Source organism: Anabrus simplex, chromosome 4, assembly GCF_040414725.1.
Source record: "Anabrus simplex isolate iqAnaSimp1 chromosome 4, ASM4041472v1, whole genome shotgun sequence".
NCBI lineage: Eukaryota > Metazoa > Arthropoda > Insecta > Orthoptera > Tettigoniidae > Anabrus > Anabrus simplex.
The window spans coordinates 359,062,842-359,087,975 of NC_090268.1; the positions used below are offsets into that span (position 1 = coordinate 359,062,842).

The 25,134-nt window shown below is 36.8% G+C and overlaps 1 protein-coding gene across 1 annotated transcript in view; it reads left to right on the forward strand.

The window, feature by feature from the left end:
• The window catches only part of nolo (no long nerve cord), a 556,440-nt gene that overhangs the window by 290,447 nt on the left and 240,859 nt on the right, over positions 1–25,134 (forward strand). Inside the window, exon 10 of the mRNA XM_068227411.1 lies at positions 16,922–17,098. Within this exon, the coding sequence (XP_068083512.1) occupies positions 16,922–17,098 (177 nt within the window). The remainder of the gene's footprint in view (positions 1–16,921; positions 17,099–25,134) is intronic.

Below are 25,134 nucleotides of genomic sequence, written 5' to 3' on the forward strand. Positions count from 1 at the left end.
TCAGCCAATGGCAGAATCCATTCGTGCCACCGCCAGCCATAATTCAACAATCTTGGAATAACACAACTTATGATGTAATATGAATAAATAGAGGCCTAAAGCCACTTCACAGCTTCTAACCTGAACCCCCTTTGCTTGATCACATACCAATGATTTTATCACTAGCCGCACATGACGAATCTAGACCAATGATTTTGTCACTAGCCAGACCAAACGTATCGAGACCAATGGCACTGACACTAGCTGGACCTAATCTATCCAGACCAATCGTTTTGTCACTAGCTGGACCTAACGTATCCAGACCAATGTAGCGAGACAGTGAGAGGCCTAAACGTGCTTCGCGGCTTCTAACCTGGGGGCTTACGCCCCCCAGACCCCCTTTCCCTTGATTACATAGCAATGGTTTTGTCACTAGCCGGACCCAACAAATCCAGGCCAATGATTTTCTCACTAGCTGGACCTAACGTATCGAGACCAATGACTGAAACTAGAATTATTTTTTTTCATACACACACATAAAGAAGGATATAGAAAAAAAGAAACATTTATACCAACATTGAATGTACAAATGAACATTAAACAGCGATTCTGCGCTGGTGAGCCTTAGCACATTATTTTATGTAGAGTTACAAAAATTGCAATTGAGAAAAATCTGACTTTTTGTAGGTATTCAAGTTTAGTGGGTTTTTAAAGTTTGCGCAGCAGCAAATGGAGTTTTTAGTTGGCAGCTTCTTTAGTTGTATGAAGTATTATCCTGCATAATATTTAAATCCGCAAGTAAATTAAAATTGATCAATAATTAGACGATCGAACATGAATGAAACCGTAGGCAATGAATTACGCATACTGGTACCCAACTTGAGCGTACCATTACAGTATGCCACAACCAACCTTAACAGAATTCGAGGTCAGTCATCATCATCGTCATCAATCATTGAGCTCTAAAATATTGAGATCACTGTTTTCACTGTCTTCGTAATATACAGTACGCTGTTATCAACACGCTGTAGTTACATACGGCTACCGCAATTTTGGAAGACGGGTCCTGGAAAGTAATTTCTTCACACTGAAGCACAGTTTGAGTTAGCAAGAATTAAGTTTACGTGTTCTGAAACAAAATTAGTCCATTTAATAGCCACAATTGAACCCAAATATCTGTAGGTCTATCATATGAATAAATTTGGGAAAATGTTTTAATTTTGGAAAACACATGTTTATAACAGATGGGTGTGCTTTATTTTGTAAATTGTACAGTATTACAGTCATTACAGAAAGGAAGTTTGTTGTACAACAGCACCATAAACAAGCAAAACATCTGAAACCTGTAATGAGTACGAAGAACATGTGTTCTCAGATTCTTCCAGGGTGAAGTGTTAGCACTACGGTACATCCAGCATATCATTATGTCCATAATTCTAAGTAAATTAGGAGATAATTATTTTGGTAAAAACAAAAGTTGTACGGTGAATAGAATAGGGATATATTACTTGTAAAACCTTTGTTACACAGTTGCCAGAATTCATTTTGATCTAAAGCCATTTTTTTGCTTATTTAATAGCATTTTTCCATAAATTTAAAAGCATTTCACAGATCATTTCCAGTGAATTTCTAGGTCATCAACGTCTGTACCCCTAGTCAATGATGCTTGTTATTTGATACATTCAGTACTACTTATTATCAAATCTTCAAATAAAACTATTAACTAGGGTCAAATTTAATCTGGAGAGAAGAAAACAAGGAATGTTTCTCCCAAATAGAGTTCAAATGTTGGATATGGCTGTTATAGGAGGACATCTGGCCACACTAGGATTGAGTTGCTCTCATTGCTTGTATAGTCGAGAAACATAGATGAGGTAGTGTTTTGTTACTCTGGTCACACTGCAACAAGGTAGCCTTAACTTTTATGCATTTCTAAGTTCCACCAAAACAATTGCAGGCTTCACATTTCTTTTGTCAGAATTGCTTGAATTTTGATTAGGATTCTTACCACACCAGCTACACAGTTAAAAAAAATTAGGAGAAAATGTTTTGTAATGTCTGATACATGAACGTTAATTTGGTAGATGAGTTTCCAATGGTTGTACAGCATACCTTGAGACCTTAGCTACTCAGGGTATGTCAAATCAAAGTTATACTCCATTCGTAGGCGTAGCCATGCATTAAACTGTCAGGTGACCCCTCAAAACAAAGTGAAAAGCAGTGCGTCCATGTATCGTCGTGAGGTACACAGACTACTGCGGTCATTTGAGCACGTTGTACGTAAACCAGCACATCCCATGAGACATCTTAACGAGGTTCAAGTCACAAGGGCTGTCACTTTGATCCAGGAAGGATGGACTTTTCATCATGTTGCAGTGGATCTCAATGTCTCTCCATCAGTTATTCAACGCTTGTGGAATTGCTGCATTGAGACAGGCCAGTTCACAAGGAAGGTTGGATAAGGTCGTGGACGCACGACAACCCCATAGGATGACCAATATCTGACCATCTCTGCGTTGCGGCGTTGTTCAGCAACTGCCAGAGAACTGTAACAAGACCCCAGGAGGGTCACTGGAGTCATGGTGTCTGACCAGACAGTAAGGAACAGGTTAACCCCTCAGCATGGGACGACTTTCACTACCCGACTACCCTGTGCTGCGGGAAGAGTATAGTAGAAATCATGCTATGAGTCCAGGCTTTTAGCTAATCGGGTATAACTGACAAGCGGTACAGTGAATTTCATGAAAAATTTCACTTTATTATTAATGAATAAACACACAAACAGCATAAGTTATTGGAATTTCCTAAGGTCAGTGAAGTGGAGGAATCTTTCGATGCTTTCAAATCAAACAAGGGATATGGCTGAATGAAATATAAGAGTAGGCAGTACCCGGTTTTTGAGAAATAAGATCTCAGTATAGGTTTCTGTACTACACTTATTAACATGTACAATGCAAAAACTCGCATATTTCCTCCAAAGTAACTGGTACCCGTTCATTTACCCTCGTTCAGAATGGAAATAACATACCGTGTGACTGCATGTGATGTTGAGCATAAATATCTACATGTTCTACTACCATCTTTACGAACTTGACAGTAAAGAAACAACTGAAAATTTTCACGGGATATAAGTAGTTCTTTGCAGCATTCTGAGGCCCATAATCTGTTGTAAACATTTCCCTTTGCCTCCTGTAATTATCCATGTCTTCCCACACAAACCCAACATCAATAACACTACGAACGATATTTTCCCACATATCAAAAGCAACATCAGTGTCATGATCACCACTTTCACTCTCAGATTCTATATCCTAGTCCTCGTTCAATGAAACAAAACTTTCTGCATCATCATTCTGTACAACATTGTTAATTTTTGAGTTTGCGATGACAAGAAAACGTTCAGCTGCCATGATGTCAACAGCAGAACTTGTTGCTTTTTCAGACACGATATATCATACATAATCGATAAAAACTCGATAGATATATATATTTAATGTCAAATACTTCATTTTTGGTCCGTATTGAATCAAGATTTACATTAAGGAGTGAGGGTAATTGTTTCCACCTATTCACTATACACATCAAATAAAAGATCGATGGTTCGTCTATAGATATATCTTACTATATATGTAATAGTTCAAGAGCTATTCACTAAATAGAAGCACAAAGCAGAAACTGCTATGCGTGTGCAATGTACGTCATTCCACGACAGAGAGCGCTGGGGAGTCAGCGTGCAGTGTACGGCACTCCATGTTGAGTGGTTAAGAGAAATGTCCTTACGACCCAGACGTCTTGTTCGAGTGCCCCGTTTAATGCAGCAACATCGCGCAGCTTGCCGTCTGTTTGCCCGTACCCACGTCAACTAACAACTTCACCAATGGAGATCTGTGTTGTTCACAGATGAGTCCAGATTTCCCCTGACACAGTGTGATGGACATCAACATGTATTGAGACACCCTGATGAGCACTACATGCCAAATGTTGTTCAGGAAGGCAACCATTTTGGACAAGGTTCTGTGATGGTGTGGGGTGGCATCAGTATTGATGGCTGTACAGATCCTGTCGTTGTCTGTGGTAATCTTACTGCTGCGGGGTACATCGAGCAGATACTGCTACAGCATGTGTTGGTTGTTGCATACGGTGTGGGCCCTAAATTCATACTCATGCACAACAGTGCCAGGGCTCATGTAGCACGCATCACCAGAACTGTCTTGCGAGAACTGGATATTCAAGAGATGGAATGGCCAGCAGTGAGTCCTCAGCATGTGTGGGAGAGGCTTAACAGAAGTGTTCGTGGGCATCCTGTTCTACTACAGATTCTCCAAGACCTTGAACAGGCTCTCATTGAAGAATGGGACCTGATACCGCAACGTAACCTCCATCGACTTATACAGAGCATGCCACGTAGGTGCCAAGCTGTGATAAATGCTCGTGGAGGACATATACAATACTGAAGCTCTCCAACTGTGATAAAAATCCACCCTGGAGGATGGTTATCACTTTATTTTCACCCCTATTTGGACATTTCCGTTTGTGTTCTGAAAATGAACGCAAATCCATCGATGTTCATTTGTATACTTCAAAGTTAAAGAATAAAGGTTTTGTTGGTAATTACCTGGGTGTGAGGTATTGTTTTGCGGAGCATGGCATACGTTCAAAAACATGTTCCTCTAAATTTTGAACTGTGTATATTCAATTATATCCTTTGTAATGATGAATATTCTCCTGAAACTTAAGAGAACTGTAATAATATCTGTCATGATGCTTGTTATTTTATTGGTCCAGTTGCAAATCCAGCTATGTGTATGATAAGCAATTTGTGAAAAAATCAGGATAAACATATGAAGCAAAACAGAAATGCTGTAAAGGGCTGACTGATTTTGTAAACAATTGGTAAATATGACTGTAATATGTGTACCAAGGCTCTGAAATATTTTATGAGTAGAAAACAAGTACCAGTATTCAAATATTTTATCTGCATATAGGAGGTTTTGTAACTGTGTTGTTCAAATAGTAGATTTTGCACCTCTAATGGCAGCCATATTGATTGTGCCTTAGTTTGCAAACCTAGCTACAATTATAGTGGCGGAGTTTAATAAAACACACTCTTGATGGATGGAATTATGTATTGAGTAGGTATGTTGCAGTAAACAACACCCTTCATGGAAGGAAGTAATGAGGAGAGGGAGATTGGGAATATACGATCAAAGTACAAACAAATAAGGGGTTTTAGCTACTGGTATGTCTGTTTCATCAGTTTCCATTAGTTCATCGTCCAAGAAAGTGTCATCATCATCTGCATATTCATTGAAACTTTGAGAATCATGGTCCTGTTCTGTAAACTCATTGACACAGAATTCTAAATCTGGATTGCTGTCCCATGCTTCCCCAAAGTGAAGGGCAAGAAGCTTTTTAACATCCTTGGTCATAGCTGATTTCTCCAAAAACACACACACACACACACACACAAATTCCGCACCCCCTTGATACATTAGGATTGTGACTAATCTTAAAATTCTTCCCCTTACTGCACAAACTTTCTGCTTCACCAATGTCAAAATTGTAGACATACTGTACTCTCCTCAAACTAAGTCAGATTTATTGGTTTTGATTCTTATGACTATTATGCACTTTGCTTTCTGAAATTGGAAATGCCATTGTCCAGGGTTTTTGAGAATATCACCTGAATATGATTTCCAATCATTAACAAGGATGTCTTCTAGACATGTTACTGTTTTGTACCTCTTAATAACATTCAAATACTATTCTGCATTTGCAATGATGCTGCAGGTGTCAAACTGTCTCTCTCTCTAGTTGTCCAAATACCCGATCTGCTAGGATGAGTTAATGCCCTGCTATAGGGAATATTAGTTCAATTTTTTCAATATTATGCAGCACTTCAAGAAGAAACCAGTGTAATGTCATCCATTCGTTGTGACAGTTTTCAGGTCCATATTCACCAAGTACTGGTGAACAGCAGATGCTACCGGATTAAATCTTTTCCAGAATTCATTTTCAGACCCTAAGTAAGAAAATATGTTGGTTTTACTTTGAGAAGATTTGGAGGGTGTGCTGTGAAGTTGTAGAGATCGAGTTATCTTGCATAATATGAGACTGGGCAGGTATTTTCCATAACACGAGGTTCTTTTGACAGTCATAACTGAGAGTGAGTTCATTGTCCTCCTCTTGATGCAATTTTTCATAGTAAATGTCAGCTCATTTCTCATGAGCTTTAAGCTGAAATTTCCATATATTTTTTTTTTCTTAGGTTTCCTCTTCTCAACTGAAATCCTATTCTCAAGAAGACAACACATCAAGCCTATGTCTACTCGAGGGCTACTGAACCTGATATCAAAATATTCATTGATTATGGATCTGTAATAGTCATAGTTTATATGAAGATCTTCACTAGGATATTGTTCTTTATACAAAGGCAACATTTTTTTAAATACTGAGGTCACTATGTAATTACTGCTGATGTGTATATTTGTCATGACAATAATCCTTTGACAGAGTTTTAAATGACTGTGTGTGATTTCTCACAGTCTACCGCTTCTGTTCATATTTCTAAGATCTTCTATCACCGCCTTGAGACTCAGATGGCATTGTGCCTTAGACAAGAAGCATTTAGCATAATCTGTTCACCCTATCCCTACCTATTCATAGGATCTCAAGAAATGCTACCCTACAGACTCTTACATTTTATACATTATTTTCTCTTTTCTTGTGCAAAGAAAAACTTATATATCTTGACATCAGCTTGGGTTATCTGTAGGTATACAATGTCTCCTTGGGGATGTGAAATAAAGACGTTGGTGAAAGATGAAATTATTCTGCCAAACTTTGTCCAGATGTGGATAGAATATGTAATGAATGTTTGTATGGCAGCTGGTATCCAAGAAGGTTGAGCATAGGCTAGAATTCTTATAGGTGCATATACCACTTCAGGTTAGGCTGAAAAACAAGTACTTGGATTTAAATTAATTCCAATAAAATACTGACAAACGTACCTTAAAACTTCAGCTATGTTTCTTTTCCATGTCTCAAGACATCTCTTCCTCTACTTTAATCTTTATGATTCAGTCTCTATTAAATTCTGTGTCACCACCACTGTCAGTATTTTCTTGTGGTATATTATTATCTTCATCCATTTCAAACAAATATCACTAAACATGTTTGTATAAATTAGGCGATGAAAGCTTGTAGAACACATCCACATCAATGAGCTCAGAGAAATTGGCATGCAAGTGAAACAATTGCACGCAGAAATTCACAGCTGCATCTTCACATTATGCAGTACATTCAACCTATCTGCAATTGAAATCAGCATTTTATCATTATTTTCTTTGACAGAGAGGAACACAAAGCTGCTGTTGAGGAAGCAAAAATAGCAGACTTTGCAACTCTACGCAAAGGACAGCCATGTTAGTTAATATACATATAGCAGGTTTTGCAAATGTAAACATTGGTCCATGAATTTAGCAGGCTTTGCACCCATAAATACTATGCATGTAGTAAGTCTTGCAACCGTATGCCATTTTTTATTTAAAATCTAAAGCTATTATAGCTTGTTTAGAAACTTGAAACATAGCTAAATTAGAAGCCAATACAGTATCATAAAGCAGCGTCAGATACCAGTATCTCATTTTCATAATTTTATACACACAGCTGGTTTTAGAAATGGGCTACTCATATACTGTAATACATTCAGTACTAATTCCTAGGGATACCATGTCATCATTCCCTCCCACATAATTGATTTTAAGGATGTCTTTCATTGTCTCCAGTATGGGTTCTTCGTATCCAAATTCCTTTCTAATGTTTGGATCAGAATGCTCTTGTCATTGCTACTGAAGGCTTTGGCATTACCGGTATGTATGAATATGGTATAAAGGGAATTGCTGGTTGTGCCAGCACACTGTCAGTTTCTGATAACATTGTATCTACTGAGTGGATTGTTGACTTGTCTGTTATGAAATTGATAAATTGATCATGTAGCAGAAAGCTTGCACCTGGGAGGCAGTGGATTGGAATCCCTCTATGAGCAGCACTGAAGATGTTCCCGTGGTTTCACCTTAATTAAGGTTTCGTCTTGCTACCCCTCCAGTCCTAGCCCTTTCTCATCTCAGTGTTGAGAAAAATCTGCATGTGTTAGTATGATTTTAAACCACTTGGAAAAAGAAAATTAGTTTGAATTTAGATAAGGGTATCGTTAGAGTCTCATACTTTAGCCCATGTGTCTGTCATGTATTACATGATGACTATTGCTTGCAGTGAGAATATACTCTGTGTACATTGTAGCTGATTGCTGCTTAGAATAGCTGGCTACTTTCTCATTGAGTTAACTCCCAAAAAATGGGATTTAAAATACCATACCCTTCATTTGTTATCAGACTGGACCGTTTCTTTAGAATTTCAGACATTCTCTTATGTATAGTATGTTACGATGAATTATTATTATTATGTATTCTGAAATCCTTATGCAGCAAAAACTAGATTCTAAACGATCTCTTCAAACTTTTGTTAATGTAACATATGGACTATATCACCCAATATTTAAAAAAATTAAAGCTCTTGTTTTTAAAAATATAGACTATCATACAGCAGTTAAGTTTCAAGCTTTTTATATGCATTAATACATTCAAGACAACACTGTAAGTAAATCTCGAGACCATTGGCTTTATTATACAGGGCTTTCTGTTCACTTATTGAGCATTAGATTTAGCTCTACAGAATCTAAGTAGATAGTCTTCTTAATCTTTCTTATTATTACACATTTAAATTGACTATTTTTGTCAAAATTAAATCACACAATTAAAAATATTTGAAGTTTCTGAAATTCCTGAACATTTCTGAAATACAAAACTGAAATACAAAATGCTGTCAGCAGAAAATTAATCTGAAAATTAATTTAGACAGATGACATACTTAAAATATTTTGACTTTACAACTTTCCTGTTACATTGCTGTGCTGAGGAGCTACTGAGGCACATGCAAGTACATCGCAGTAAGCAAGAAGTCGAGTAGCAGGCAAGAAATCTGCATAATTCTGAATGGAAGATGCCAGATGAACATCTTCCTCCTGGTCGTACAACAGTTTGGATAACTTAGAGAATTTACTCAACAGACTGCATCAGGTGTCACAAGATGTAGAACAAACCTGAAGAAGTGGGGCTTCAGTGTGAATTCCACTTTGTGTGAATGTGGGAAAGAACAGACCACAGCACACTTATTTCAATGTCGTACATGCCCAACCAGTTGCACAGGGCAACACCAAATGTACTTGAAATGGCCAATTTTTGGTCTGCGAAAGTGTATTCTTATGACCTCATAGTATATGTGTTTATTTTGATGTATTCTGTATGTATTATTATTTCCTTAATGTAATATATCTTGCTGCAGATAAATAAATAAACGATCATCGAAGTGTCACATCTTCTGAAACTGATAGTTCATTCAGAGAAATATAATTGAAATACGAGAATGCTAACACAGTGATGTCCAGTTAAGGATGGGAATTATTCTTACTCAAGAGTCTCAAGGCTGGCAGCCAAAATCTCGAGATCTTCGTGAAAATTTCTCAAGCCATTGTAAAGAGTACTGCGCCCATTTGTGAATCACAACCTCTTGTAAACAAATTATATATCTTGCGATGCACAGGACTCAATAATTTTCATTAAATTATTGTAATTCGTAAGTCTAGTGATTATTAACACTAACCTAACTTTCCACTTCAAAGACTGTTAACAGTCCACTTCCATTTACCAGTAATACAAATACAATATAATATGTTCAAAGAACAAGGTAGTGACTGGACATAGCACTGTACAAAGTTCAAAACAGTATGAAGAAGAATCACATTTTTAAAAATCTATTGTGACACTTGTGAAACAACATTTTAGAATTTCTTACCTGCAGAGTATTGTTCATTTTATTTTTATTTTATTTTTTACGATGGCTTTATGTTGCACCAATATTGATAGGTCTTATTGCGACAATAGTATTGTTTATTGGATCTTCTTTGCTAATATTAATATAACTGCTTAAATGCAAAAATAAATTACATACCATAGAACAAAACCCAGTTTAGGAATTCTTCAAAAACAAACAAAATATTATTCAAAATTAAATAAAGATTGAGTGCTATATTCCCTTGACTTATGCTTTCTCTTCAAAAAGATACTTTATATTTAAATTAAAAATTATAACTACTTATTTGCAAACCTCCCCTTCGAACCATGTGACCTTGCCGTGGTGGGGAGTCTTGCGTGTCCCAATGAAGCAGATAGCCGAGCCGCAGGTACAACCATATCGGATGGGTATCTGTTGAGAGACCAGACTAACGATTGGTTCATCGAAAGGAGGGTAGCAGACTTTCGGAAGTTGCAAGGGCGGCAGTCTAGATGATTGACTGATATGGCCTTGTAATAATATTCAACATGGCTTAGCTGTGTCGATACTGCTACATGGTTGAAAGCAACGGGAAACTACAGCTGTAACTAACTCCTGAGGACGTGCAGCTCTCTCTGTATGAATGATGTACTGATGATGGCTTTCTCCCGGGTAAAATATTCCAGAGGTAAACTTGTCTCCCATTCGGATCTCCGGGAGGGGACTACACGAGAGGGAGTGATCATCAGGAAGATGGATACTTACATTCTGCGAGTTGGAGCGTGGAATGTTAGAAGTTTGAATTGTTGTGGTAGGTTACAGAATCTGAAAAGGGAGATGGATAGACTAAAGTTAGATGTAGTTGGTATAAGTGAAGTACGTTGGCAGGAAGAACAGGATTTTTGGTCAGGCGACTACCAAATTATCAACACAAAATCAAACAGGGGAAATGCAGTAGTTGGTTTAATAATGAATAAGAAAATAGGGCAGCGGGTAAGCTACTATGACCAGCAATAGTGAAAGAATTACTGTTGTCAAGATAGAGGCCAAACCAATGCCCACCACAATAGTGCAGGTCTATATATGCCTACTAGTTCAGCGGATGATGAAGAAATCGAAAGAATATATGAAGAGATAGAAGATTGAATACAATATGTAAAAGGTGACGAGAATCTAATTGTGATGGGAGACTGGAATACAGTGGTAGGCCAATGGAGAGAAAGTAATACAGTAGGAGAATTTGGATTGGGACAACAGAACGAAAGAGGAAGTCAGCTGGTTGAATTCTGCACTGATCATAATTTAGTCCTTGCCAATACCTGGTTCAAACACCACAAACGATGGCTGTATACATGGACGAGACCTGGAGACACTGGAAGGTATCAAATAGACTTCATTATGATTAGGCAGAGATTCAGAAACCAGGTGTTGGATTGCTAAACTTTCCCAGGAGCAGATGTGGACTCTGACTGCAACTTGTTGGTCATGAAATGCCATCTGAAGTTGAAGAAATTGAAGAAAGGAAGAAATGCAAGGAGATGGAATCTAGACAAGTTGAAAGAAAAGAGTGTGAGGGATTGTTTCAAGGAACATGCTGCACAAGGACTAAATGAAAAGGCTGAAGGAAACACAATAGAGGAAGAGTGGATAGTAATGAAAAATGAAGTCAGTAGGGCTGCTGAAGAAAGAAAAGAAAGGAAGAAAAAATCAACTAAGAATCAATGGATAACTCAGGAGATACTAGACCTGATTGATGAATGACAAAAATACAAGAATGCTAGAAATGAAGAGGGCAAAAAAGAATACAGGCAATTAAAGAATGATGTAGATAGAAAGTGCAAGGTAGCTAAGGAAGAATGGCTGGATGAGAGGTGCAAGGATGTCAAAAGTTGTGTGTTCCTAGGAAAGGTAGATGCTGCATACAGGAAAATCAAAGAAACCTTTGGAGAAAGGAAATCTATGTGTATGAATATTAAGAGCTCAGATGGAAAGCCACTTCTAGGGAAAGAAGACAAACCAGAAAGATGGCAAGAACATATCCAACAGTTGTATCAAGGTAAAGATGTAGATAATTTGGTTCTGGAACAAGAAGAGGCTGTTGATGCTGATGAAATGGGAGACCCAATTTTGAGGTCAGAGTTTGACAGAGCTGTGAGAGACCTAAATAGGAACAAGGCACCTGGAATTGGTGGCATTCCCTCTGTATTACTGACCGCCTTAGGAGAAACCAGCATGGCAAGGTTATTCCATTTACTGTCTAAGATATATGAGACAGGAGAAGTCCCATCCGATTTTTGGCAGAAAGTTATTATACCTATTCCCAAGAAAGCCGGTGCTGACAGGTGTGAAAACTACCGCACCATTAGTTTAGTATCTCACGCCTGCAAAATTTTAACATGTATTATTTAGAGAAGAATGGAAAAACAAGTTGAAACTGAGTTGGGAGAAGATCAATTTGGCTTCAGAAGAAATGTAGGAACACGTGAAACAATCCTGACTTTATGTCTGATCTTAGAGGATCGAATCAAGGACAAGCCCACGTACATGGCATTTGTAGATCTAGAAAAGGCTTTGATAATGTCGATTGAACCAAGCTATTTAAGATTCTGAAGGTGATTGGGGTCAGATACCAAGAACGAAGAATTATCTATAATCTGTATAAAAATCAGTCTGCAGTGATAAGAATCGAGGGCTTTGAAAAAGAAGCAGCAATCCAGAAAGGAGTGAGGCAAGGCTGCAGTTTGTTTACATAGAATAGGTAGTGGCATGGAAAGCTGCATCAAACCAGTCTATGGACTGATGACTCAAACAACAACATATTTGCAAAAAGGAAAATAAAGAAAACAGAAAGTAGTTTAAGCTACAAACGCACCCTGCAAGTTAGAAGTGATATTATGGAAGCAAATATTTTCCTACCTAAACTGGAGTGTTTATCGTAGAGACAGGACAGAATCAATAGGAGGCAGAGTATTCACATTAGTGAGAGAAGAAGTTTTGAACTATGAAAAGGTTAAATATGAGAAACATGACATTGAAGGTGTAAGGCTCATCTTTAAAAGTAATAGGCGACTTGAAAGGGGTGACATTGATGCAGAGTTATTTCATAAGATAATTAGCTACGTGGGGAATGACAGAAAGGAACATGACTGTAGCAGATTGAACAAATGTTAACTGAAAAGGTAACTCAAGTAACAGAAGGTATGACCAACAAATGGCAAATAAATTAATCTGGGAAGGACAGCTGAATCAGAAAGTGATGGAACTAACTAGAGGGAAGAACATTCTAGAACATGAGTTTTATAGAGAAACTGAACTGGCAGATTGTATGGGTGATAATGAAGTTGTTTTAGTCATATTTAAACATAAATATGGCAGAAAGGAAGGCTGTAAAATTAGTAATATTATACATTACTATATGGTGATAAGAGAGGCATGAAGCAGTTTTTTTTAAAGCAGTTATGTTCAGTGGAAAATGGTAAATAAAAATGTAAACAGCCTATGGGATGGATTTGAAGATAAAGTTGGAATACGAAAAGACAAATTGAGACAAATATTTGTATACAGGAAGAAGAATTAGTGACTGGAATAATTTGCCAAGGGAGACATTTAATAAATTCCAACTTCTTTGAAATCATTTAAGAAAAGACTTGTATCAAATCAAAGCATATAAAGAGAGAAACAAGAAAAGGAACACATATTACGATGAATACATTGGCAGGTCAATGTGAAAAGAAGGAACATCAGAAAGAGGAGACAAGTACAAACATTAATTCACAAAAGGAATAGGACAATTCCTGCATTTTCATAGACTGCCATCTTTAAACGGATATTGGCTCTCTCCTCATCAAACCCAGTTCTTATATATTCATCTCTTCTCAGCCCCCAACAAGCTCGTTTCTGCTTCCCAGCCTTATCAGGAAGGCGAGCATCAACACTCACTGAAGGGCCATCTACAGTCTTGATGCAGAAAGCCAGATAAATACAGGAAACAGAGATAAGTACAGATGATAAAAGATTAGGAATATAGGATAAACAAAAAAAAAATGGAGAAAAGGATCCCAGCAGGATTATATAAGTATTGGAAAGGAACTTTTTTTAGTGTTTAAACGTCATGCTAACACATCAAAGGTTTTCGATGATGCAAGGATGGGGAAACTGCTAGGAATGGGAAGGTAGTGGCCATGGCCTTAATTAAGGTTCAGCCCCAGCATTTGCCTGGTGTGAAAATGGAAACCCATCTTCAGAGCTGCCAATGGTGGGATTCGAACTCAGGTTTCTTTTCAATACTTATAGAAAAGACTTGGTTAAAAATTGATAGAGAATCTGGTACCTGGGCAATGGTCCTAAATGCATGTCAGTGGTGAAATTGACTGACTGACTGACTGACCTCTTTAAATGGTGAATCATACCCGATGTATCTTTGCTTTCAAAGCTAATACATGAAACAAGTATTACATTGAACTCTATTTTCTAGCACTTCTATGAAATACCTCCAAGCTTATGATTTTCTTTTAGTAACCATAAGTGAGCACTAAAAATATTGCATTCAATGCTGTAAATTATGAGCAGAAGGGTGCAGATCTGTCCCATTCACCATGTCAAAGACTCAGTCTCAGGTGAAATGACAGATTTTGTTATCTTCCTCATGGGTTGACTGAGGTAAATGAGAATTTACACCACTCTTTTCCTCACTTGCACATACATTTTTGCTGTGAACAGAAGGGTAAATACCTCCTGACTCATCCTGACTCGTTCGGTTGACTATGACAGAACTGTTATCGCTCACTGTGTACCATTCAACATCATAAGCATACCTGCTATTCTAGAGAGTTACGATGCATCACATCTGCAAGACAGTGAGAAGTTCTGGAGCTTCTTGATATATGTAACTTTAAAGATTTTTAGTCAAATTATAACACATTTAACACCATAGTGTTTTCGATAGACTGAAAAGCTTTAAAGTTATATTGACTGAGTCGACACTGAAAAGTATGGTTTTCTTCTTAACGATCTTCTCAAGATATGCGCTCTCCTTTTCCATCCCTTCCTATGAACTGTGATCTGCAGACTTCTATTAAGACAAATTATATCAGTTATTATAATACACCATTATGTTTCAGTCTTATAAGACAGTGTCATGCATGCACAGTAGTTAGAAGAATGTGATAACAAATTGAAATTTAAATATTATAAATAAGGAGTTCCAGGAAGTACTTATCCTTGCATCCTTCCATGTAAACTGCAAGTTTATTTCCTCATGTAAAATTATTTTCTTCCCAGAGAAGAATTCCATCCTCATCCCACTCCCTTCAAGAAATGTTCTGTATTTGCCTCTGTTAAAGAAGAGCTTAATCTGAACGCATGCATTTACCTCAAAAAGATGTTGATTTTTTAATGAAGTTGACACTTTATATTATTCTATTATCCTGTTCTTCATGACATACCTACCAAAATCATACTAATACCTGCTGAAATGGTATTATCCAATCATATTCTCTGAAAGGACATAATGCATTATATCCATGCTTCTTTAAATCTACTATTTTTAATTTCAACATTGTTCTCAAAGAGTCATATATTGCTCAGATTTTAGATTAATATTTTTCTCATTCTGAACAACCATTTCAAATCAATGTTAACCCTGAAAATAGTGATAGCTGTTTGATCCACTAGGCCTATTTGAATGCTTTAAAGGACTCTTATTTATTTCATATAAAAAAGTGTTTGAAGTGCGTTACCTTCTGAAGAACCATTCCTCGTTAAAAGGCCACTTTACACTCTTTCACACCAGTACTGTAAATTAGGCATCTTATGTTGCTCTTAACCTGAAGAACAAAATTTGCTTCCTTGTCATACTGTTATCATCAATTTGTACATATAAAAAATGAAATGGAAACTTGCTGAGGCTTAATGCATTTTAACCAGATTGTTTGTTGCTCCCCAATTATGCATGATGCATATTTTATTTGTATTGCACAGTTGGATTGTTACGAGCAAGCATGTGGTTTTTGTATTTTTGACTGTTGACCCTCTATAACTGGATAGCTTCTTTTTAACTTGTTTTGCAATATTATTGCAATGACATTTTTTTCATCCTCTTATTAAGTACTATGAATTTGTTTATAAAAGCAGTAATGAGGAAAGAAGAATAATCAATTAACAGGATGCATCCTGAGTAAATATTTTAGAACTACTGAGATACTGTGACCCACTTATCCCACAAAAGTGATACCAAGAAGAAACAGCAAACTGTATATACTGTAATTATGATATCATTTAAGATTGCAGGGTAGGAAAAAGATGAGAAAAACGAAGGTCTTGTGTTCAAAGCTGTGAATTAGTTTACTATACCAAATTTATTTTTCCATTACATACAGAGAATAAATAATATGCAATTTGATTAGTTAATTTAGGATTCCTGGTTGATAGCGTATTCATGAGTAATCCTTAAAAATATGAACCAGTCTCGTAAATGTTATTGTCCTTGGTATGGAGAGTTTCTGTCCTTTCTTGTTTCTTGTGAAGCTGAAATGTTGCAAACCAATCTTATTTAATAGGTTTTCATAATGACATATTGACTGTTGAAATTTATCAGGTCTGAGTGTAAAGTGGAACAATTTTAACTCCCATATAAACATTTCTCTACAAAGTGATGGAAAGTTCTTTGTTCATCGTTTTATGCTATATTAGCCTTTTCTCCCAACCTTCCCACAAATATTTCAATTATTGCATTAATAATTTCCATGGAAATATAAATATTGAAAAACACTTATAAAGAAAACACAAAATATTCCCTACTAAAAACTGGAAGTATTTTCTGAAGCAGTAATTTCATACAGTAATATACTCATAATAGGGTGTGAGACTTTTTTTTAAAGGAATTTTCTTTGATATTGGTTTAGATTATGTGTGGCTAAATTTGTTTCTGCCACAAGTTAGTTAGGTTCCATATCTCAAGGGATATGTTGCACCAGTTATCAAGATATGAAGCCCCTCCTACATTTGCATGAACTGAGTCTCCACCGTTGCTGTAACGGCCTTCTGAATGCAGTTTCATCCCGGAGAACTGGTCACCATGCAGCGTGACGTGCGGCGTTGGGGTGCGAACCCGTGTAGTCCACTGCAAGATCTTCCTAGAGTTCTCCCGTACCATTGCCAAGCTACCTGATGCTCAGTGCCAGGGCCCCAAACCACCTGCGACGGAGCAATGCGAAATGGACCCCTGTGTGTAAGTCCGGTGCCCTAAATCCAATTCGTGTTGAAAGCATTTCAAACATAAGTTAGCATGCTAAACATGCTTTTGCAAGTGCATGAATTATTTATTCCTTAAAGCCCCACCTTCCTATTAATTCTTACTGGAATTTGAATAGCATACATCTCATTAACTCATACTAAAATACTCAAAATTAACTTTATCTTATCAGATTTTTTCTTATTTTATTTCTCAGTTGCAACTTATACTAGAAAATGACATACTAGACTAATCCAAGTTGATTGTCAAATATTCATTTCCTTTCATTTTAACAATAATAATCTTTATTATGAATTTTTTATTAAATTATCTATCTTTTATTTCTGACAAAATATTTCTTATTTTTCAGTTATTTATAATCTGTGAGAATGAAGAACAGGCTGTTTTATCATTTCTTGTGTTTAGAGGTTCTCTCTCTAAAGAATGAATGAAGTGTATTTTATAGTCTGAGTCAGCCTTGCTTTATTTATGATATTAGATATAAATTATTTATTGTACTAGTTTCTTTTATCTATTTTCTACTACAGTAATTTTGACTAGTAAACTAGAAAATCAAATACTTTGAAACTAATTTTGTGTTAGAAGTAATCTTGTAGTTTAGACACTATTGATTCTTGTAATGTCTCATAAAAATGAAACCATTATATCATCAGAAATGTAGGAGAGAGTGTGGAGGGAGGGGTGTTATTAATTTTACATTTTAAAACATTTTATATGTTTTATATAGGCAGTAACAAACAGTAAGTTTTGAAACTACTAGCCTTAGGCTACAAATATATTATACAAAAGATTGTGAATCTTGTCTAGTTTGCATATAAACATCTTTTTCCATGTTATTTTGTCAAATGTCCCATCCCTCCTACCCAGTGGGAGGCATGGGTCACTGTTCAAGGAGGAATGGGATAGGCCTCTGTGAACTTCAAAAGCTAAGTAAATAACACTGGAAATATTTGGTAAGTTTAACAGATGCCTTATTTCAATAAATAATATGATTATGGGCAACACACTATTCTAATTTGCACAAATATCTCTAGATTCTTACACAATCGCAGGAAAGGTTTCTTAGTGGTGAACAATGAGAAAACAAAGTAACTTATATAGTTTTATCATGTCATCAGACTCTCCTTTGTTCTGTTAGTGTTGACAAACATAATTTTGAATGAATCCAAGAATTCAAGTACAGTACCTAGGTTCATTGCTCTCAAGCAGAAGTGAAGTAGGGAAATATGGTGACAGTGAATAACAGATGCTAACCATGCCTTGTGTAACCTGAACAATCTGCCATATTCATATCATATCTAATATCACAGAGAAGTAAGACTCATCTATACATGACAGTAGTACGGCTGGTACTTCTGTACGGTTGTAAAATGTGGGCGACTCCACCAATAACTGAGGAGAGAATTTGTGCCTTTGAGAGGAAGGTAATTAGAAAGATCTATGAACCTATTTACATCATTATGGAAAGAAGGTGGGAATAGAGACTGGAAGAGGACATATACCAATGGTTTGGAAAGCAAGATATTGATAAAATGATATGCAAGAGGAGGTTGCAGTGGTTTGGACGTATAATTAGGGCAGACGGATCTCTCTCAAATCAAGTACTTTGCTCTCAACTGGATGGGAAATGTCCAATAGGATACCCAAGGGCATAATGGAAAGATTGCTTTATGGTAGCTTTGGAAAATGTGTAGCCGACAGCAATGGAAAAAGATGCAAGAGACAAGACAGTGATGAGTCAAAATGTGCAATAGATATCAGTAGCTGCGAATTTGTTACCTCCCATGTAATGATTGACATCTATTTTTTGAACCTGTTTTATATAAGTGGGTTTTCCCATGTTTTCTACTGTTGATCTAAATGGCCTGTAAAGAACAATAAATTATGATGATGATGATGATGATGATGATGATGATGATGATGATGATGATGATGACGATAACCTTATTTTAGGCAAATGTAGCCAGCTGTAGAACGTGATAGATGTTTATAGGTTTACCTGCATTCTCAGGTCTAATAATGAAATTCTGACTGGCTCTACTGCAACTTGCTGTAAAAGGTGCATAAATGAGCGTGTTCAATATCTGGAAACAAAGGCTACAATGTGAGGGAAGACTCTAAAGCACAACACAAGTCTTTGGCCTCATTGATAACACTGACACTAACATAAGTTTCATTATTGTTCAGTATAAAAAAATACTGGTTTCTTCCTGAGATCATTTCATATGCCTAATAATTTTTTTCAAACCATTGAAGAAGTTTTTGTTTGTTAGGCCTGCGCACAGGGTGTGTTTTTTTTTTGTTTTTTTGTGGGTGGTTGGGATGCAATCAGAAAACTAATTTTATCTAGTGTGACATTTGATATTATAATATAAATGAGATTTGATTATAACTTACTGTCAATCAGTCATTCATCATTGATCTACATTTAGGGCAGTCGCCCAGGTGGCAGATTCCCTATTTATTGTTTACCTAGTCTTTTCTTAAATAATTGTGAAGAATTTGGAAATTTATTGAACATCTCCCTTGGTAAATTATTCCAGTCTCTAACTCCTGTTCCTATAAATGAATATTTGCCCCAATTTGTCAAATTCCAACTTTATATTGTGATATTTTCTACTTTTAAAAACGCCACTCATATTCATCACTGGCGTCATTCCACACCATCTCCCTCCATTGACAGCTCAGAATACATCACATAGTCGAGCAGCTCATCTCCTTTCTCCCAAGGCTTTCCGGCCCAAACTTTGCAACATTTTCATAATGCTACTCTTTCATTGGAAATCACTCAGAACAAATCAAGCTTCTTTTCTTTCGATTTTTTACAGTTCCCAGGGCACAGATGTTTCTGTGACTCTGTACTAGTACTTGAAGATCATAATGGTATATTAGTCTCTGTATATGTTACGGTACTTTAGATATGTCTGCCGCAGATGAGTCTGTTGCTTTCTGCGTGATTTTTCCCAAAAGATAGTACATGTATATATAAAGTAACCTGTCCTGACTGACTGACTGACTGATTCATCATCGCCGAGCCAAAACTACTGGACATAAAGAAATGAAATTTTGAAGATACATTTATATTACAATGTAGGTGCTTACTAAGGGAGGATTTTTGGATATTCCATCACAAAGGGGGTGAAAAGGTGAGGGGGGGGGAATTTTTAAAATGAGTATATCTATATCTCAAAAAATTAACAGTTTAAAGACGTGAAAGGTGGTATTTGGAATCTCCTTTAAAAATAAGGAAATAATGCCTTTTTTTTTTGTTTTGTTTTTGTTTTCATAAAATCCTCTTAAAGGGGGGTGGAAAATTTCTCAAAACTGAAGATGTTAGAGTATTGAAAATGGGTATTTGGAATCTGCTTTAAAAATTAATGCGTGCTTTTGTTTTTTGGAAAATCTACTTAAGAGGGAGTGACAAAGAGGAGTGACAAAGGGGGTAAATTTTAAAATGAGTATATATCTCAAAAACGGAACATGTTACTGACGTGAAAATTGGTATTTGGAATCTCCTATAAAAGTAAAGGAACATGTATAATTTGTTTTATGTAAATCCACTTAAGGGGAAGTGTTAAAAGGGGTGAATTTTTAAAATGAGCATATACAGTTATATCACAAAGACCAACATTTTACAGAAGTGAAAACCGCTATTTTTAATCTTTTAAAGATAAAGTAACACGGTTTTTTGTTTTCGGAAAAAACAATAGGGAGGGAGGTAAAATGACTGAAAAAGGAGATTAAATTAATGATATTAGGATTATCTCCTAAACTGAAGATATTAGAGACGTTGAAAATTGGTATTTGGAATCTCCTTTAAAATAAAGAAACAAGTATTTTTCTGTTTTCGGAAAATCACTTAAGGCGACTGAAAAAGGGGTTGAATTATTTTTATGAGGATGTATATATCTCAAAAACTGAAGGTGTTACACACATGAAAATTTGTATTTGGAATCTTTTTTAAAAGTAAAGAAGTACCTACATAATTTTTGTTTTCGTAAAATCTACTTAACAGGGTGGAGTGGGTGAAAAGTGAAGAAAATGATGAATTATTTTTATGAGCATACTTTTATATCAAATACTGAAGATGATACAGATGTAAAAATTGGTATTTGGAATCTCCTGTAAAAGTAAAGGAACACCCATAATTAGTTTTCTGAAAATCCACTTAAGGGGAAGTGTTAAAGTGGGTGAATTTTTAAAATGAGCATAATTACAGTATATCTCAAAAACTTCACATATTTTTCAGATGTGGTATTTTAATTTCCTTTAAAATAAAGTAACATGAATTTTTTGTTTTGGAAAAAACACTTAAGGGCTGGGGGTTGTAAAAAGGACTGAAATAGGGGTTCAATTCTTTTTATGAGGATACTTATATCTCAGAAACTCAAGATGTTACAGATGTGAAAATTATTATTCGGAATCTCCTTTAAAAATGAAGAGAAACTTGTTCTTTTGTTTTTGGAAAATCCAATTAAGGGGTGGGGATAAGTGATTGAAAAATGAGTTGAATTCTTTGTTTGAGGATACTTACATCTCGAAAACGAAGGATGTTACGGACAAGAAATTTGGTATTTGGAATCATCTTTAAAATTAAGACACATGTATTTTGTGGTGGGAGAGGGGGTGGGGGTGGAATCCACTTAAGGGAGTTGAATTCTTTTTACAATGATACAAACTTAAAACAATACACCCAAAAGGGTGCTTTGACTGGGGGCTAAGTTAAAATTCAAATGATATCCTAGGTTTTAAATAACAGAAGGTTTGAAACAAATTTAACTGTTCAGAAAGTTAAATGGGGGTTAAGATCCAAAAACAAATATATTAATTCCTTCCTCTGAAATGGTTTAACATACGAAGACAAAATTCCAAATAGTGGTATATATTATAAATTCTAGATGTGAAATAGGAAATATTTTTTTACGTTCCACCCCTAAAGTGTTAAATGAGGTTAGCTCCTTAAACGAAATTATTCATCCCTCCAAAACTATTTGACGTACAAAGTTGTAATTTTACGAGAACAGTCTTTTATTTTGTAGGTGTAAAATATCGTACACTTCAAAATATTTCTCCCCTAAGGGGTTCAGATGGTGGTTGATTCTCAAAAATACAATATCCATTCTTCGGAAACCATTTCAGGCACTAACTTTTTTTTTACGAAATGTGGTCTTCTATGTCATAGATGTTAATAAATATTTAAAAAGATTCACCCCGTAAAAAAGTATTCATTTCTTGATTACTGTTTGACGTACAAAATCAAAATTTCACAGCTTGGTCGCTTTTACATCCTAGATTGCAAGTAAGATAGGGTTCAAAACATTCAAACTCTTCCATATAGGGTTCAAATCAGTGGTAGATCAGAAAATAAATAATAATTCCCCCCAAAACCATTCGACATACGAACTGAGGGCATATTTTACAGGCTCAGCTGACAGTGGACTCTCCAAAATGTTAAACTTTGAATAATAACTTTCAGTTTAAAACTGTAGCGAAGCATGGGTGTTTTGCTAGTTACTACAATAAAAATAAACAGTACAACATTCGTAATTTGTCATATTACTCACTAAATTCATAGAATACTTAACATTTCTCTGGACAAAATTGACTAGTTATCTGAGCAAGTTCAGGATTTTAGTGCTGTAAAAACTTGATTGTATCTAGTATAATATAACATTTTAGATACGGGCCACGATGGTCTAGCCCGAGGCTACCTGGTGGATAAACACTGGCAGAAAAAAATGTCCAAACCCCATGTAATAAGTAATGTAGAATAAGGAAAATATGGCAATATATTTGTCGAGGTAACATATTTAATTGATTAAAGGTACAAGACTACAAGTTAATATCTGAGCAAGAAAAGCCATCCCAAATGTGCTATGCTGGTCCATTAATAACCGGTGTCATCGCCTGACTGCTGAATGCAAGCATGCAAACGTACATTGCATTGTGTTGTACAGGTGCCAGATATCAGCTTGTGGGATGGAGTTTCATGTCTGTTGCACTTGATCGGTCAATAAAGGGATGGTTAATGCCGGTTGTGGATGATGCTGGAGTTGTCGTCCAATGACGTCCTATATGTGACAGGTCAAGGGATCGAGCAGGCCAAAGCAACATGTCGACACTCTGTAGAGCACGTTGGGTTACAACAGAGGCATGGGGGCGTGCATTATCCTGTTGGGAAAACACCCCCGGGAATGCTGTTCAGGAATGGCAGTACAACATGTCGAATCACCAGACGTACGTAAACATCTGCAGTCAGAGTGCATGGGATAACCATGAGAGTGCTCCTGCTATCATGGTAAATTGCTCCCCAGACCAGAACTCCCGGTGTAGGTCCAGTGTGTCAATGTTGCAGGCAAGTGAAATGCAGGCACTCACCTGACCTCCTTCTAACCAAAACACGGCCATCACTGGCACCAAAACAGAACCAGATTTCTTTGGAAAACACAACAGACTTCCACTCCATCCTCCAATAAGCTCTACTCACTTGACACCACTGAAAAATAATGGTGAAAAACATAGTGAAAATAATCAATTCTGAGACCACTGAAGTTGCAGATGGTGCGGCAGTGGTATGGGGTAAGTGGAATGCACGCTGCAGAGCATCTGGCTCAGAGCTGTCCTTCAAGTAACCGATTTTGAACAGTTTGTTCCATCACTGTGGTGCCAACTGCCGCTCGAATTGCTGCTGCAGATGCAATCCACTGCGCCACAGCCATACACCGAATATGGCGGTCCTCCCTCTTGGCGGTGCCACAGGGACATGCGGAACTTGGTCTTCTTACGAGCATACCTTCTCGTGACCACTGCTGCCAGCACGCATGCACAGTGGAGACATTCCTGCCAAGTCATTCTGCAATACCACGGGAGTAAAATCCACCTTCACGTAGCCCTATTACATGGCCTTGTTCAACCGCAGTAAGCTCTTGATACTGACCTCTTCATCATAATACCAATATAATGGTCCGTTATTGGACATTATAAATTTTCCAGCTAACTCATTTTGCCCCCGTGTGCTAGGTTGGGCTCATCAGTTGGTACCTAGCACACCTACCAAGACGCTGGCTAGTGCATACCATGGAGGCCACTGTGTAGGCTACTTGAAGCCACCAGCAGTGCCAATGCACTATGAGAGACTTTGTCTCATTACCAAAAATTGATGCCTACTTGGCCATCAGATGTTATAGATGTTCCCTATAGGAATCAACATCTATAACGACCTCTTCATCGTCGTGAAGGCATTCTTGACCCGCTCACAGTCACTCTGTCCAATCTCACAGGTAACTAATGCTCTTGCACAGTACAGCCCATATTTAAAGCAAACCTGATGTGCAACATAATGGGATTGCTACTATGCCACGCTAATGCGATTTAAGAGAAATTTGAATCAATGTCATCTTTCATGATGTATAGACATGCCTACCAATATTTGTTCATCTAGTACAACCCCTTCTTGGTGTTTGAATATTTTTTTCCACCAGTGTACAAATAATATTTCATGTTTAAATGTTTTTAATGGGGAAAAAAATGTTTCCAAATGCATTAATGAAGCAGCAGATTGTAACAAGCTTTCCTAACTTAGCTGAGATTATCTGTCCTACCTGTTTGTTATGTTTTGGATCAATCAATTTTGGCCAGATAGACAGTTTTATCTTCATTCCGTCCGACTCGTCGGCTGAATTGTCAGCGTACTGGCCTTCAGTTCAGAGGGTTCCGGGTTCGATTCCCGGCCAGGTCTGGGATTTTAACCTTCATTGGTTAATTCCAATGGCCCAGGGGCTGGGTGTTTGTGCTGTCCCCAACATCCCTGCAACTCACACACCACACATAACACTATCCTCCACCACAATAACACGCAGTTACCTACACATGGCAGATGCCGCCCACCCTCATCGGAGGGTCTGCCTTACAAGCGCTGCACTCAGCTAGAAATATTCACACTAAATTATTATTATCTTCATTCCAAATATCTTGTGGAAGGAAACCAAACTACTCAAAGACCTTCCAAAAAT